The 17,500-nt window shown below is 40.7% G+C and overlaps 1 protein-coding gene across 2 annotated transcripts in view; it reads left to right on the top strand.

Moving 5' to 3' along the window:
- LOC127634932 (netrin-3-like) overlaps nucleotides 1–17,500 on the top strand; it is a 41,547-nt gene that overhangs the window by 8,135 nt on the left and 15,912 nt on the right. Inside the window, exons 2-3 of one of the 2 annotated variants that reach the window (XM_052114695.1) lie at nucleotides 3,218–3,365; nucleotides 5,345–6,589. In XM_052114695.1, coding sequence (XP_051970655.1) covers nucleotides 5,551–6,589 — 1,039 coding nt within the window. In that variant the 5' untranslated portion in view covers nucleotides 3,218–3,365; nucleotides 5,345–5,550. The remainder of the gene's footprint in view (nucleotides 1–3,217; nucleotides 3,366–5,344; nucleotides 6,590–17,500) is intronic. The other variant, XM_052114694.1, reaches the window with a different exon arrangement.

Genomic DNA, 17,500 nt, shown 5'->3' with positions numbered 1-17,500 from the left:
CAGCCATGAAAAAAAACCTCCACAAGTCTGGTTCATCATTGGGAGCAATTTCCAAATAACTGAAGGTACCACGTTCATCTTTACAAACAATAGTACACAAGTATAAACACCATGGGACCACACAGCCATCATACCGCTCAGGAAAGAGACGCATTCGTGTGAAAAGTGCAAATCAATCCCAGAACAACAGCAAAGGACCTTGTGAAGATGCTGGAGGAAACAGGTGGATGAGTATCTAGATCCACAGCAAAATAAGTCCTATATGGACATAACCTGAGAGGTTGCTCAGCAAAGAAAGAAGAACTGCTCCAAAACTGCCATAAAGAAGTCCGACCACAGTTTGCAAGTGCACATGGGGACAAAGATCTCACTTTTTGGAGAAATGTCCTCTGGTCTGAGATATCAGTTCAAGATATGACTAATGACTATTGTTATGTTTGGAGGAAAAAGGGTGAGGCTTGCAAGCCGAAGAACACCATCCCAACCGTGAAGCATGGGGGTGGCAGCATCATGTTGTGGGGGTGCTTTGCTGCAGGAGGTACTGGTGCACTTCACAAAATGATGTGGATATATTGAAGCAACATCTCAAGACATCAGACAGGAAGTTAAAACTCATCGCAAATGGGTCTTCCAAACGGACAATGGCCCCAAGCATACCTCCAAAGTTGTGGCAAAATGGCTTAAGGATAACAACATCAAGGTATTGGAGTGGCATCACAAAGCCCTGACCTCAATCTGATAGAGAATTTGTGGGCAGATCTGAAATAGCATGTACGAGCAAGGAGGCCTAAAAACCTGACTCAGTTACTCCAGTTCTGTCTGGAGGAATGGGACAAACAATTCCAGCAACTTACTGTAGAAGCTTGTGGAAGGATTCCCAAAAAGTTTGACCCAAGTTAAACAATTTAAAGGCAATGCTAACAAATACTAACAAAGTGTGTGTTCACTTCTGACCCGCTGGGAATGTGATGAAAGAAATAAAAGCTGAACTTGCTACTTTATTCTGACATTTTACATTCTTAAAATAAATTAGTGATCCCAACTGACCTAAAACAGGGAATGTTTTCTATCATTATATGTCAGGAATTGTGAAAAACTGGGTTTAAATGTATTTGGCTGAGTTGTATGTAAACTTCTGACTTCAAATGTAAATATATATATATTTAAGATTTAAGCATTTAAATATCATTACAAATGTTCTTTAATATATATAACATTTTAGTAATATATATTTATTAACTTTGTATTAATTTAAACAATTTTAATAGTTTATAATTTTTAATTTAAAATATTTTAATATCAATATTTTTTTAAATAATTCTAAAACAATTATTGTAAGTATTTAAATAAAGTTTTACTTAAAAATATTTTATTAATTCATAATTTTAATAAAACATTTTCTTTGATGATGCTCCTAAAAGAAAACATTTGGCATCTTTACAATTAAAACACAACAAAAAACATTATTTTATTTATGAATCATTTTAACCGAGGAGATCTCGTAAGGGCGGTTGCAGATTTATTGAATTTCTGGAAGCAATTTTGTCTCCAAAGTACAGCTAAAAGTCAAAACACAAAACTGTGATGCAACACATGATGCATGAAAAATGATCTTCCAATCACTTTTAGGCAATCAGTGTGTGACCGGGTTACCATGTGCGTTTTGTGAGTGTGTGTGTGTGTGTGTGTTGTAAGGATCGGGTTTGCTGTTTTAGGTAGGGCTGGGTTGGGTCAATGCTGTGAGTGTGTATGCGTGTGTGTGTGTGTGTGTGTGTGTGTGTGTGTGTGAAGGAAGGGTCTGGCAGCATTCTTTTACACAGTGGTTTTCTTTCCACTCGTTCACTGAGGTTTATTAATGAGAGACGAGGTTCACACACACACAGTGTAGTCCCTGCTCACTTCATGAATGGATAAACATGTATTTAACTTGTCATTTTGTTGCATGTGGCTTTCTTCAATCTAGCTATTAAAATGTTGCCTTGTGGTGACCTTCTAGACATATTATGTCAGGTTATGAAGGAAAAATAATAAAACAACTCCATTCGAGATCCATTTTTAAAGTGCTTACAAGACAACATTGCAATGAAGTTCCTATATCTAATTATAATCTGGTTTAGTAGTGTTTGCTAAGGCATGCATCACTATTACTACTGCTTATATTCAGGTTAGAGATTTAAATAAACCTCTAAAACTATGAAGTACATTTCTGCAATTAATTCAGCCATTAATGCATAACACAATTAATCAACAACATTATTTTAGTCTATTTTTAAGATTTACACATTTTAATTTCATAACAATATTCCGTCTTATTATCTTAACAGAATTAAATTAATAAAAGATATATTTTTTTTTTTTATACATTACTCAAATTGATTGGAATGAATTTTCAAAGAAAATGTAAATGCGTAAATCTTTAAATTATATTTTGAGTGCATAAATACTTGATTCATACTTTGTTTAATAGTCACTTTCAGTCTTTTATGTGCTTTATACATTTTATGGTATTTAAGATTAAAGTTTAACCCTCGGAAACCCAAGCATCGACATCGCCATGATCCAACCGGTTCCGAGGTGAATCAAGACATCACAAGCTTTGATTTGAAGTGTAAAATTATTTGGAAATCGGACAAAAAGGCAAAGGTAAAAGACTGGGAACTTAGCGTCTTTAACGCGGGAATGAACTACAATTCCATGAAACATTCCGAGTGACATAATCCAATAAAAAACAATGGACAAACACGGTAGGTCTGTTTTAAAGGTTTGTAAGGTTCCCCTTCCCCTGTCCGACTAGTGAGGGGGGTTCTGGAGGTTCCGGGACGCTCCCGAGCCCTCCCTTAGACCCTCCACTGGCTCCTATCAAAAAGTAAAAAACCTGTATCCATCTGAGCATTTTTAAGCACCAATTCCAGATTGATCAGGATGGATTTATCCGAGTTGCATTTCAAGTTTTGTTGTTTCTATAGATTTTAATGGTAATGTGAAGCATGTAAGAGCTTTTGCAGTCAGTACTTGAGGGGCCATTCGCACCGGAGCAAAGGGGCCATAGCAGAAAGAGCCACATTGATATTCACATCACACACACTCAGTGACAGGTCCTAAGAGACGAGATTTTACTCTGGTTTCATGGTTCATCGCTCTTTGTAGTCCTGTGATTCAGTGTAATTCAACTCAGATACACACTAATGTCAAACTGTTTCTCATTAATTGTACACAGAACTCATCACATCCCCTCCGGCAGATCATATGTGTGTCAACGTACCTGTCAAAGCATCAAGAGCATTTGAGAGTATCGAGTTTTAAACATTTGGTGTCTGTTTGGAGCATGGCAGATAGGATGTGGAGCGGACTCTGACCACAGAAGTGTTAGTATGCTTTAATTTGTTCTTGCTTTGTTTTGAGAGAAGAGAAAAATCAGCATTTACAGAAATGTTTTCATGCATTGGGTGTCTGCTGTAAAAGTATAAAAAGCACTTTCAATGAGAACATTTAAACCCCCCTGGCCTCCATCGGCCTCAAAAACTCCCCAAGAAACCATGAGGAATCTAAACAGGGCAAAACCGGTGTTTATCAAGACTAAATTAACCCATCAATTAGATCCTTGATGTACATTTCAACATTTATGGCATTCCTAAAATGGCTCATTTGGTTGAAAACTTCTATAAATGTGCACTTAGTCATTTCTTAGTATGATGAGCATAAATTCACAATGGATTCTTTGTGGTTATTTTAAATTGATGGTGTTTATCAAGGTACGTTTTTCAATGTTGTTACTGCTCAAAGCGAGCTTTCATGCACAAACACCGCTCACATTCCAATACATGTGTTGGACATTAATCTGACATCACTGAATGTATGATTGCATGTGTTAATAGCTGCAATGTGCATGAGATTACTACTTTAAATAACTACTATAGATAGCTATACATATATAAAGGAGCTATATGAGAGAATAGGGCTAGTTCTGTCAGGAAGACTCGCAGACTTGAGTGAAATTTAAGATTTATTTGATGAATATAAAACAGAAATGTGGTGTCTCTCATTGGCGTAAGCCCCGTCTGGTGGTCCGAAGAAGTTGTACTCAGAACCGTCATATCCTGCCGGAGGTAGGAGGCAGGGGCGAGGAGCCTACCCCCATGCAGGACGGGACTCAACAGGTGGTGCTGGGGTGGAGGAGGTTGTAGCAATGTGATAGATTGTGAGCAGACTTATAAAGCAACGGCTTACATGTGATTGGCTAAGAGTTACCCAGCTAATGCTGCGATGATGTACAGCTGCTAGTCTTCCCGCTAGAACTACGCTGCGCTTACATTACCTGTGAATGTTAATCAGGGTAGGTGTAGTTTTGAAAGTCACTTTCTGTACCCATACCTTAAGGTTTTATAGAACATTTCCACCATTATTGCCCCGAAAATGCATGTTTTGGGTCATGTTGCCATACTATATGGAGTAAGTTGTCACAATGGAGCCTATCAGGCTTTTGAGGTTATATAGTTTGACAAAACAATCCATGAAACAGCAAAGATGTAAAAGTTTGCTTAATGTGGACAAATAACAAGCCATTGTTTTGAACTGCAAAAAATATAACGTGTAATAAAATGATATCACATGTGACAACTTTCCCCGACATTATGACTATATGACCTGATATTTAAGAAAAATACCCTTATCCTTAGAAATGCAGTTCAACCTTTTGGTTAAATCTACTTTCATACATTTACATTTATGCATTTGGCGGACGCTTTTATCCAAAGCGACTTACAGTGCACTTATTACAGGGACAATCCCCCCCGGAGCAACCTGGAGTTAAATGCCTTACTCAAGGACACAATGTTGGTGGCTGTGGGGATCGAACCAGCAACCTTCTGATTACCAGCTATATGCTTTAGACCACTACACCACCACGTGAACATAAGATGGATTATTAGGAGGATAGAGTTCACAAAAACAAAACAATGTTCGCATAATGAATTTACCTGGTTCATTACTCGTATTGGGGTAGTTCCGAGAAGAAATGTCCTCTGGGGGGCGCTAAAAGGGAGTTAAATGTTCTCCCATAGGGGTCAACAAAACCTAAAATGAACCGATAGTTTCAAATCAAAATCAATAAAAGCAATAAAAATATGAGATGAAAAAAAGAACACAACCACACCATTTAAGTCTTTGTTGTTTTAGAGCCTCTAGTGGTCATTTCACCAGAAAACTGGCATGTTGTTATTCTAAGAGACCAGGTTGGTCCCCTATATTAAACATAAAACTCACTCGTCTCTTTATACAGTGTTAGATGTGATGCTCTTTTTCTTAGTTTGATTTATTAACGTATTTTCTGCCTTTTTCTTTGCAGGTGCACACTGCCGAGGATTCTTTCCAGAAAAGTCGTCTATCTACTGGACAGTTTCTGGCTGGGCCATTTTTCCCAGATATCACCCATACGCCAGACTCCATCAGACTGACGAGACCGTATTTGTTTATTTGGCTTCCCTCCCTCTACCCATCCATCTGGATTCCTTCCTTCCCATCCCCATCGAACATATATCACCCTCTCCCATCATGTGGAGCTTTCGACACTTCCTCTCTCTCATTAGTGTGTTTCAAACGCTTCCCTGGGCGTCTAGCCACAGTCCCAACCCTTTTGCAGGGCCACAAGTGACACATTCGGACCCCTGCTATGACGAGACGGGTGCCGCCCGGCGTTGTATCCCAGAGTTCATCAACGCGGCGTTCGGGCAGGAGGTCAGCGTGTCGAGCATATGTGGGCGGCCTCCATCTCGCTCATGCAGTTTAGTGGAACGAGACGACCGACCCGCCGTTCGCACGTGTCAGATCTGTGACGCGTCAGATCCTCGTCACGCCCACCCCGCATCCTACCTCACTGATCTAAACTCCGCCCACAACCTCACCTGCTGGCAGTCTGAAAATTTGCATGGCTCGCCGGTGAACATAACGCTCACGCTGTCGCTCGGCAAGAAGTTCGAAATCACGTACGTCAGCTTGCAGTTCTGTTCCCCTCGCCCCGAGTCGCTGGCCATATACAAGAGCATGGACTACGGACGTACCTGGACGCCGTACCAGTTCTACTCGTCGCAGTGTCGTCGCATGTACAACCGACCGAACAAAGCGGCGATCACGAAGCAGAACGAACAGGAAGCGCTATGCACGGATGGGCACACCGATCTGTACCCTCTTTCTGGTGGACTCATTGCTTTTAGCACACTAGATGGACGCCCGTCTGGGAAGGACTTTGACTCTAGTCCCGTCCTACAGGACTGGGTCACCGTTACTGACATTCGAGTGGTCTTCAGTCGCCCACAGCACCCTAGAGTGCCACCTATGTCTGGCCGTGAGAGCGAAGACCCGCTCGGCCCGCCCGGGACGCTGCCTACGTATCATTACGCGGTGGGTGACTTCCAGGTGGGCGGCAGGTGTAAATGCAGCGGTCACGCTTCTAGGTGTGTCCGAGAGAAGGACGGAAGGCTAGTGTGCGACTGCAAGCATAACACAGAGGGTCCGGAGTGTGACCACTGCAAACCGTTTCACTACGATCGGCCCTGGCAACGCGCGACAGCGAAAGAAGCCAACGAGTGTTTACGTAAGTAAAAAGAATTGCACACAGATCCCTTTATCATCATCATTTATGTTGTTTGAAACCCGTATAATTTTTTTACCTATTAATACATTAAGGCTGCGTGGGGCTCAAGTGAATCACGGTTCCCATGGCTGATTGGCTGGATAGCAAATGGCTCGACAGTGATTGGTTGAAGCAACTGCATTTGATTGAACCAATGGAATGGCCTGGAGAGCAAAACACACACGCAAAGAAAAGAAAAACACAGACACATACATCTAGAGGGCGTAACAGTGAATCATTTAAGTAAACTACATCACTTGCATGAAGTCTGAACTAACCGACTCACTGAACCGAAGTCCCCAATGCTAAATATAAGGGTATCATTTATTTTAACTGGTTCCATTACATGACCTCTCTTCATGCCATCTCAAATGCCTATGACTTTCTTTCTTCACCAGAACACAAATTAAGATTTTTAGAAGAATATCTAAGCTTCTTAGGTCCATACAATGCAAGTGAATGGTGACCAGAACGTTGAACCTCTAAAAAGCACATAAAGAGAGCATAAAAGTAATACATACGACTCCAGTGGTTTAATCCATGTCTTCAGAAGTGATATGATAGGTGTGGTGGCAGGGCTGGACTGGGAAGAGAAATCGGCCTGGGATTTTACATAGCAACTGGCCCAAAAGTTGTTGAACAAAAGGCCTTTTCTGCATATTGTGGCGCAGCTTTGTGGTCCGTTCTGCATAACGCGGTGGCTCATTTTAGCTTATCGCGGCCCATTCAGGCCATTTCACGGCCAACCCACTGGCCCGCTCGGTTCTTCCAATGGCTAGTCCACACCTCATCGGCCCCAAAGTGCGTCGGCCCACCGGGAAATTGCCCGGTATGCCAGATTACCAGTCCAGCCCTGTGTGGGGGAGAAACATATCAATATTGAAGTCATTTTTTACTATAAATTCTCCTCCCTTCCCAGTAGGGGGCACTATGCATGAAGAATGTGAATCACCAAACACAAAAGAAGAAGAATGTGAAAGTGAAAGTGAAGATTTATAGTAAAAAGTACTTCAAAATGTATCTGTTTTACACACTTATGATATCGTTGCAGAAGACATAGATTAAACCACTGCAGTATAGATTACTTCTATGTTTCCTTTATGTGCTTTCGGAGCTTCAAAGTTCTGGTCACCATTCACTTCCATTGTATCGACCTACAGAGCTGAAATATTCTTCTAAAAATCTTAATTTGTGTTCTGTAGAAGAAAGAAAGTCATACACATCTGGGATGGCATGAGGATGAGTAAATGATGAGAGAATGTTCATTTTGGGTGAACTGTCCCTTTAAACCCTTTCTCACTGAATTGGCTTTTTCTATCCCAGCTACTCTAGATGTTAAAATTAGAACTGCATCACCAACATTACAATATTTCTGGAGACTATCTCCTCATATCCCACACCAAATATTTTCATTATTCATTATTTAATTGGACTAACAAAAGTTACGAAGACATTACGAAATTAATTTGAAAAGGCAATAGCACTGTATTTACAAAGTGATAAATGGACGCTGCTCACGGAGTTAATAATGCAACATAATGAGGTCACATGACACTACTGTTTTGCATTTTCCTCCCCAATTTGGCATTCCCAAGTCCTCGTGGTGGCATAGTGACTCGCCTCAATCCGAGTGGCGGAGGACGAATCTCAGTTGCCTCCGCGTCTGAAGCCGTCAACCTGCGCATCTTATCACGTGACTTGTTGAGCACGTTACCATGGAGACGTAGCGCGTGTGGAGGCTTCAGGCTATTCTCCCCGGCATCCACGCCCAACTCACCACACGCCCCTTCCGAGAGCGAGAACCACACTATAGCGACCACAAGGAGGTTACCCCATGTGACTCTTCCCTCCCTAGCAACCGGGCCAATTTGGTTGCTTAGGAGACCTGGATGGAGTCACTCAGCACACCCTGGATTCAAACGTGTGACCCCAGTGGTGATAGTCAGCATCAATACTCGCTGAGCCACACACAACCCCATTGTAATGCATTTTGGGTTGAACTATTCCTTTAAGTTAGTAGCGCCACTACTTTTAGCTTACTCCCTAACATCTCCTTTTATTTTATCCACAGAAGAACGAAAGTCATACAGGTTTGAAACAACATGAGTGTAGGTAAATTATGAGAGGATTGTCATCTTTGGATGATCTATTTAAAACATGGCAGTATGTTAATCAGTCTGTTCAATGCACATAGCTAAGGTCAGCTCCTACATAGGCAGCTGCATTCAGCATCCTAACCGTCATCGAACCTCACAAGCAACTGATTTGAAATGCACTATATAGGCAGCAACTCTGTGAGGAACACAACGTGACCCACAAGAATTGATTCCAATAGAGTTTGATGTTAACATGTTGCTAAGCTAACAACACAACACTCTAATAAGCATGCATTTGCATAGAACACAAAAATACTGGGTAAAATAGTAAATAATATAATCAAACAAATGATGTTGGAACAGCCTTCACATCTGGAGCATGTTTATAGCTCCTTAAATAGCTGTCTTGTTAGGCAGCTCACTATGTTTTGGAAGAGTTACAGGGCAGTATAGAGTTATGAAATGATCTCTTGGCAAAAACGTGAAGGTTAATTCTCATCTCATCTCATGTCTGAACCTGATTTATTGAATCTGGAACATTTCAGTATTAATACTGGATGCACTCCATGAAATACATCCAGTCTGAGACAAAAGAGAAATGCACGTTTGCGCAGTCTGTCTTACAGTATGTTCAACTTGATTTAAATGTCTTTCCCGAGGGCAGTCATTATTGTCAGTCTGAGAGTATTACCAATCTAATTAAAGAAATGTTTTGTGCTTTCTTCCAGAATGTTTCCATGAACAATATATAAACCCCACACATGATTCATGATATTACTCTGTTTCTACATATTTGACCTGATCTGGCCTGTTCCGGTGAGTGGCATTATTAAATAAAATAGTTTAAAATAGTCACCAGCGGTAGTCGAAACATGCCATCGATTTGCGGTGAAATTGGATCAAAAGAAGTGAACGTTCGTGTAAGTTTCAGTTTGTGCTTTTGGCTTTAATTTAAGTTGCTAAGAGATATTATGACCGTAATGAAATTATGATGAAGCTATGCACGCTACGATTTGTCTCCTGCCTCTCCTGGAGGACTATGTAGGCTAATATTTAGCTGTTCAAAATACCTTGTAAGAGATTCTTGCTGCTGATGTGTTACTGATCTGCAGCAGCTGCAGAAATGATCTTATCACATTGCAGCAGTAAAATTGTCTGAATGGTGTAAATGTATTAATCTGTATCTCAGAAGAGATATATCGAATCTTAAAGCTCCAGACTGCTGTCCTGACACTCCATTAGTATCACTAATGTCTCCCATAAATCTCTCTGGCTTCTCTAATTCTTCCTGTCCAATCTATCTCCCCCTGCGCTCTTCTAGTGTCTTCTAATGTCTCGCTCACATTCAGACGAGAATGCTGTCATTTTAGTTTTCTTTGCTGTTATGGAACCAGAATTTCATTCCCAGTTCGCTGTGTTTCCTCTCAACTCTCCATGTCTCTCTCTCTCTTCTCATGCCATCTGCTCAGCTCTGGTATGGTGGCCCCGTCTCCTCATGACCCCCACTACATGCTCGCACTCCCTCGTTTTCTCGCCTCGACACATGGCAGGGTCTCCTGCTGATTTTGAGCCCGACCTGGCAGCCGTTCAGTGTGAACTCGTTAAAATCACCCCCCCTTTCAGCTGAGACCGAGAGCACGAACAAGGAGATTAGGAGGGTTAGAAGAACAGAGAGATGTGTGGTGGACCACAAATGAAGGGTCAGACAATCAATTTTTGATTTTTTGAAGAAAACGTTAATGGTGTTTGCAAGTGTAAAACTCACTATTGCTAGGTGGTTGCCCTAGCAACCACCTACCACTATTGTGGTAGTGTTTTGTGTGGTTGCTAGGGTGTTCTGGTGGTTGCTAAGGTGTTGCTTACAGGCCAAAGTCAAAAGAGTACATCTCCAAATATTTAGGACCCAGATTTTATAAAATAAAGAATAAAAAAACATGTCAGGAATGGACATTTGCACTACTATAAAAAAAAAATTTTGTGTAAAAATGCAATTACAGATAATTCTTTTTTACTTGTGTGTATTTCTGCAATCAATCACATTCATCTTTGAAGAATTAACAAATGTCATGACTATTATCACAAATTAGCAATTTCACCGGTAGTAATTCCATTCCTGATATCAAGAATTGACATTTTAACTAGTGAAAACGGAATAGTTTATCTATCATTATATCCTGCGCTTGATTCAATGTCTCACTGGCTTGCGATAGCACACCTCTCCTCAACAAGCCGCATGATTTGAGGCATCATTCATGTCTGTATGGCAACTTACATGCCAAAGATTAATACTTGGGTTTAAGCGTTTAAATTGCTAACCCAAACTATGAGTAATATGCCTTAGCAAACATCACTAATAAAGAGTGTATGTGTGCTAGTAACTGCCACCTGCACCGGACACTGGCCGTCTGAGTACTACTAACCATATCCTCATTAAACACACACACACGCACACGCACACATGTGCCCAGTATTACTGCCTCAAATTTCCTATATGTCACAGACCAAAACATGCTGCTTCCGAAGAAAACTACGCCACACAGAGCGTTAACGATATAAAGCTGTTATGCTGTGAAGCAATGCCATCTAGAACTGGGTCTAGATTTATATATTACCTGAGAGCTCCAGCAATATCTACACGGTCTGAAAGATGCCTGTAAACCAAAAGTACAGAATGCCACCTTTCATGTTTCGTCCGTTTAAACACATGTAACCAATTAAGTAAATTAATAAATAAATAAAAGCACTCTCGGCGCTCTATTACTCCGTTTTATGTGAGCATAAGTATCGTGACATTTCAAAACACATATAAAGCTTATAAAACAGCGTTTAGTCAGAGATCTCCTGAATGAAATAACAGCGGTGCGTCTGTAAGTCATCAACGTTGCTGGACTCGCGCTGGCATCCCGTGCTAAACTTTGAGAGAAGAAATTTCCAGCTGTTGCCCATTTCTGGGAGTTTCGGAGTGAGTCACCTTTTCGACAAGTGAAATGCCTGTGCAGTTGCATTAAATTTTAAAAGATTAAAAACATGTCCACTTAAAGGGCGAGATTGACTTGACTAGTGCAGTGAACAACAATTAAAATTCTTTTATCATTTACTCACTCTAATGTTGTTCCAAATCCATATGACTTTGTATCTTCTGTGGAAACCAAATGGAAAGCCTCTGTCACTATTCACTTTCATTGGATGATTTCTTCATACAGTACAATGAAAGTGAATAGTGACTGAGACTACAATTCTGCCTAATATCTCCTTTTGTGTTCCACAGAGGAAAGAAAGTCAAATGGGTTTGGAACAACAGAGAAATATATATAGAGAATATATCTTGAACTACAGAAGTTCATCAGGACAAACTTTAGGTTGGCTTGAAAAAGCCTAGACTGAAAGTTGATTGATTGATAGAATTTTTAGCTGGGTATTGCTAACATGTTTTAGCATGTTGTTAGCATGTTTTAACACTTTAACAGCTTTTTAATTTGGTTGCTAGGCAGTTACCAGGGAGATACTAACAAGGCTCCATGCTAGCCTGAGTCAAATTACCCAACCCAGAAGTCTCTATGATTTTGTGGTGAAGAGATATGTTTTTGGAACTTGGTTGCTAGGATAACCCCATCTGGTTGCTAGGCAGTTACCTGGGTGATACTAAAAATGTTACTTGCTACCCTGAGTCAGATGACCCATCCTGGAAGTCACTGTGATGTTCTGGTGTTGAGATATGTTTGGTACTTGGTTGCTAGGGTAACCCCATTTGGTTGCTAGGCAGTTACCAGGGTGATACTAAAAAGGTTCCTTGCTACCCTGTGTCAAATGACCCATTCTGGAAGTCACTGTGATGATCTGGTGTTGAGATATGTTTTGGTTCTTGGTTGCTAGGGTAACCCCATCTGGTTGCTAAGCAGTTACTATGGTGATACTCAAAATGCTCTTTGATACCCTGAGTCAAATTAAAGGTACCGGAAGTCTGTATGATGTTCTGGTGCAGAGATATGTGATTTGTTACTTGGTTGCTAGGGTAACCTCATCTGGTTGCTAGGCAGTTACCATGTCGACACTGAAAAAGCTTCTTGCTACCCTGAGTAAATGAATGAAACCGGAAGTGTCTATGATGTTCTGGTGCAGAGATATGTAATTCGTTACTTGGTTTCTAGGGTAACCTCATCTGGTTGCTAGGCAGTTGCCATGTCGACATTGAAAAGGCTCCTTGCTACCCTGAGTAAATGAATGAAACCGGAAGATATATGTTTTGTTACTTGGTTGCTAGAGTAACCCTGCCTGGCAGATTCTAGGGTATTAAAGTGATGTAGTGAAAGAAGAACAAAAAGAGTGGAGTGATGGAAAGATAGAAAAGAAAGTGATGGATGATAGATAGATAGAAAGTATTGAGTGATAGGAAGTAGATTTATCTTATCTTACACAGCTTTGCCTCTTAAGTAAATTTAGCTTGTTTTAAACATGTTTAGACTACGATCAACAGCTGTGTTATGACTTTTACACATTTTCTTAATTCCTTTGGATTCCAAAATCTCTTGGTTTTATGTCGGAGGCAAAAACCCAAAAGATCTGAACTGTGTATGTGAGACTTGTGGCTCTTTCATGTGTGAACAATCTACGCAACAGGAAACGGCTAATCAATTAGAAACACCTGTGAGCCAAATGTTCCGATATTTATGCTCACATAAAACCAGAGATGGAATTTTAAATGAGCTGTTATTCTTAGTTGATAAAACATATGTGTGTTAAATGCACAGGTGACACTCTGTGAAAGGTGTTGTTCTGTTTTGTTTCTATTTGTTAGTGGTGTTTGCTAAGGCATGCATCAGTGTCAAGGATTTGAACAAACCCCTAAACCTAAGTGTCTTTTGTGAAACAACTCATTGAAACACTGTATGTTCACAAAATCTCTATAATCAGACATTGAAAGAGGGACCTGGGCCATATATAGAGGCCAGAATATCATGACTGGGAGAGGTCTTTTGATTTTGGTCAGCTGGCAACCACCTAGCAAACACTAGATATACTCGCAACCACATAGTAAAGCCTAACAACCATATAGAACTCCCTAGCAACCACATAGCTATGCCTTGGCAACCACTCACAGTACTCTAGCAACCACTTAGCAATACCTAACAACTGTCCATATCTCCATAGCAACCACCTAGTAATGCCTAACCACCTCCCATAAAACCCTAGCAAATGTATAGCAATGCCTTGGCAACCACCCGCAACACCCTATCAACCATCTAACAAGGCCTAACAACCATCAAAACACTGTAACAACTTTTTAACAATGCCCTGACCACCCACAACATCCTAGCAACCACCTAGCAATACTTAGCAACTGCATAGCAATGCTTAACAACCACCTATAACACCATAGCAAATGTATAGCACTGCCTTGTCAATCACCCACAACATCATTGTAACCATTTAGCAATGCCTAACAAACTGTAGCAATTGTATACCAATGCCCTGGCAACCATCCACAATATTCAAGCAACCTCTTAGCAATGCTTAACAACCACCCAGAACACCCTAGCAACCATCTAACAAGGTCTAACAACCATCAAAATACTGTAACAACTTTGTACTAATGCCCTGACCACCCACAACATCCTAGCAACCACCTAGCAATACTTAGCAACTGCATAGCAATGCTTAACAACCACCTAGAACACCATAGCAAATGTATAGCACTGCCTTGTCAATCACCCACAGCACCCTTGTAACCATCTAGCAATGCTTAACAAACTGTAGCAACTGTATACCAATGCCCTGGCAACCATCCACACTATTCAAGCAACCTCTTAGCAATGCTTAACAACCACCCAGAACACCCTAACAACCATATAGTAATGCCCTGTCAACCAACTCCAACACCCTAGAAACACCTAAAAACCACCCAGAATGCTCTAGCAAATGTGTAGCAATACCCTGGCAACAACCACAAAACACCATAGCAACTTTATACCAATGCCCTGACAACCACCCACAACACCCTAGCAACCACCTTGCAATACATAGCAACTGCATAGCAATGCTTAAAAAACACACAGACCACCCTAGCAGCCACGTAGCAATGCCCTGACAACCACTCACAATACCCTAGCAACCACCTAGCAATTCCTAAAAACTGCCCAGAACACCCTAACAACCATATAGCAATGCCCTTGCAACAGTGTTATTTATTTGTTAAAATGTTCTTTAAAAGTAGCTAATATTTTGTCATTTTCATTTGATTTAGTTTACTCTGACAAAATGGCATATACATTTTGTTCATTCTCTTCACTGTAATGTAAATTGTTCCTTAAATGTTGTGGATATATTGATGAATCTCATGTATAAATAGAATGCATTTAAATGAGGTATTTACCCAGTTTTAAAGTGGTTTATTCTGCCAGTGTTAGCAAGTTCAACTCGCACACCTCAAGCGCTGTTAAAGAGAAATCCCCAACATACTGGATTAATGGATTAGATTAATCCATATCTAATATCTTCTTCTATATAAAGATTCTCAAGATATTTCTTGTTCTGTTTATATCTTGCACTTTTAATAACTTGCAGTATAATTTTTATCATCATATTTTCATCAACAGTATGCTTTAATACAATTATTTCAACATGATACACCTTTTCCGTCTCGTCTTCGTTATCATTGACAAAATCAAAAACCCTTCGTCAACAAACGTTTTTGTCAGGGATTTCGTTGAGGAGATTAACACCGCCTGGCAACCACCAAAAACACCCTAACAACCATCTAGCAACTGCAGAGCGATGCTTAACAACCACCCAGAACACTCTAACAACCACATAGCAATGCCATGACAACCACACACAACACCCTAACAACCATCTATCAATACCTAACAGCCACTAAAACACCATAGCAACTGTATATCAATGCCCTGACAACCTCCCACAACACCCTTGCAACCACCTAGCAACTGCACAGCTAACTATAACACTCTAGTTACCGCATAGGAATGTCCTGGCAACCACCCAGAACACCCTAGCAAATGCATAGCAACTCCTAACAACCACCCATATCATCCTAGCAACCACCTAGCAATACCAAACAACCACCATTAACACTCTTACAACCTTATACCCTGTCAACCACCCACAACACCCTTGCAACCTCCTAGCAATGTCTTACAGCCACACACAACACTCTAGCAACACCAAACAACCACTCAGAACACCCTAGCAACTGTATAGCAATGCCCTGACAACCACCCACAAAATTCTAGCAACCACCTAGCAATGCCTAACAACCACCCTAAATGCCCTAGCATCCACAGAGCAATGCCCTGACAATGACCCACCACACCCTAGCAACCACGCAGCAATGCCTTAGAACCACCCATTTCACCCTTGCAACTGTATAGCAATGCCCTGACAACCACCCACAAAACTCTAGCAACCACCTAGCAATGCCTAACAACCACCCAAAATGACCTAGCAACCACAGAGCAATGCCCTGACAATGACCCACCACACCCTAGCAACCACACAGCAATGCCTTACAACCACCCATATCACCCTTGCAACTGTATAGCAATGTCCTGATAACCACCCACAAAACTCTAGCAACCACCTAGCAATGCCTAACAACTACCCAAAATGCCCTAGCAACCACAGAGCAAGGCCCTGACAATGACCCACCACAACCTAGCAACCACACAGCAATGCCTTACAACCACCCATATCACCCTGGCAACAGTATAGCAATGTCCTGATAACCACCCAAAACATGCTAGCAACCACCAAGCAATGCCTAACAACCACCCAGAACACCCTAGCAACCGCATAGTATTCCCTTAACAACCACCCACAACATCCTAGCAACACCTAACAACCACCCAGAGCACCCTAGCAACCAATTAGCAATTCCCTGGCAACCAGCGACAAAACACTAGAACTGTAATGTTTTTTTGCACAGGCAGACATCACTGATATGTACAAATCTACTTAGTATTTTTAAATTGCTTGACTATATATCAGTATTATAATAAGGCAACATACGGTGTTATATGTTTGTATATGTGTTCTAATCTGTTCATAAATGCACACTAGATATAATTCCATTTACTGCAATGTATAGTATTTACAGAAATGAAAATGATAGTTCTATGTGTTTTTTAGGTGTAGTTCTGTGCATACCTGTATAGCATGCGCCATCAACCCCATGTTGCGGTTGTACATAAATGAATGTGGAGTTGTGGGTCTGCTGTAACCTCAGGTTAATAGGTTTGAATGCTTTCAGCTGTGTTTGGAAAGCGCTCATAATAGAGAAGGGGTGACGGGTGAAGGAACCTCGGAACAACTTTAGATGAAGCACCACTCTCAAGGCAGAGTCATTTCAGTTTTAGATTATTTTTAATTTCTAATTTATTTGCACTTTGTTCTTCATTGTAGTTTTCATTAGTTTTCACTCTATGACTTTATAATATGCTCAACAATGAAACATTTCTCAGGGCCGTCTTGTGTTAGTGACATTTTCATGGTTTTGCAAAGGTTTTATTTTTTTTAGATTTGGAGTTTTTTTTATTGTTTGTTTAATTTCAGTTTTTCCAATTCTGTCATTTTTTATTTTTCAGTGAACGGAAATGTTTTCAATTAGTTTTCATTTTAGTTGACACTAATAACTCTGGCTCGAGGCATAAGAACAGTCCAGGAAGGGCATGATAGAAAACCTGCGTTTGATTCCACGTCATCCTTGCTTCAACAAGAACACACATCAGAACAGAATCTGTAAATGCCCTAGAAACTGTTCACT

The sequence above is a fragment of the Xyrauchen texanus genome, chromosome 42 (assembly GCF_025860055.1).
Source record: "Xyrauchen texanus isolate HMW12.3.18 chromosome 42, RBS_HiC_50CHRs, whole genome shotgun sequence".
NCBI lineage: Eukaryota > Metazoa > Chordata > Actinopteri > Cypriniformes > Catostomidae > Xyrauchen > Xyrauchen texanus.
This window is presented reverse-complemented; position numbering and strand designations above follow the sequence as displayed.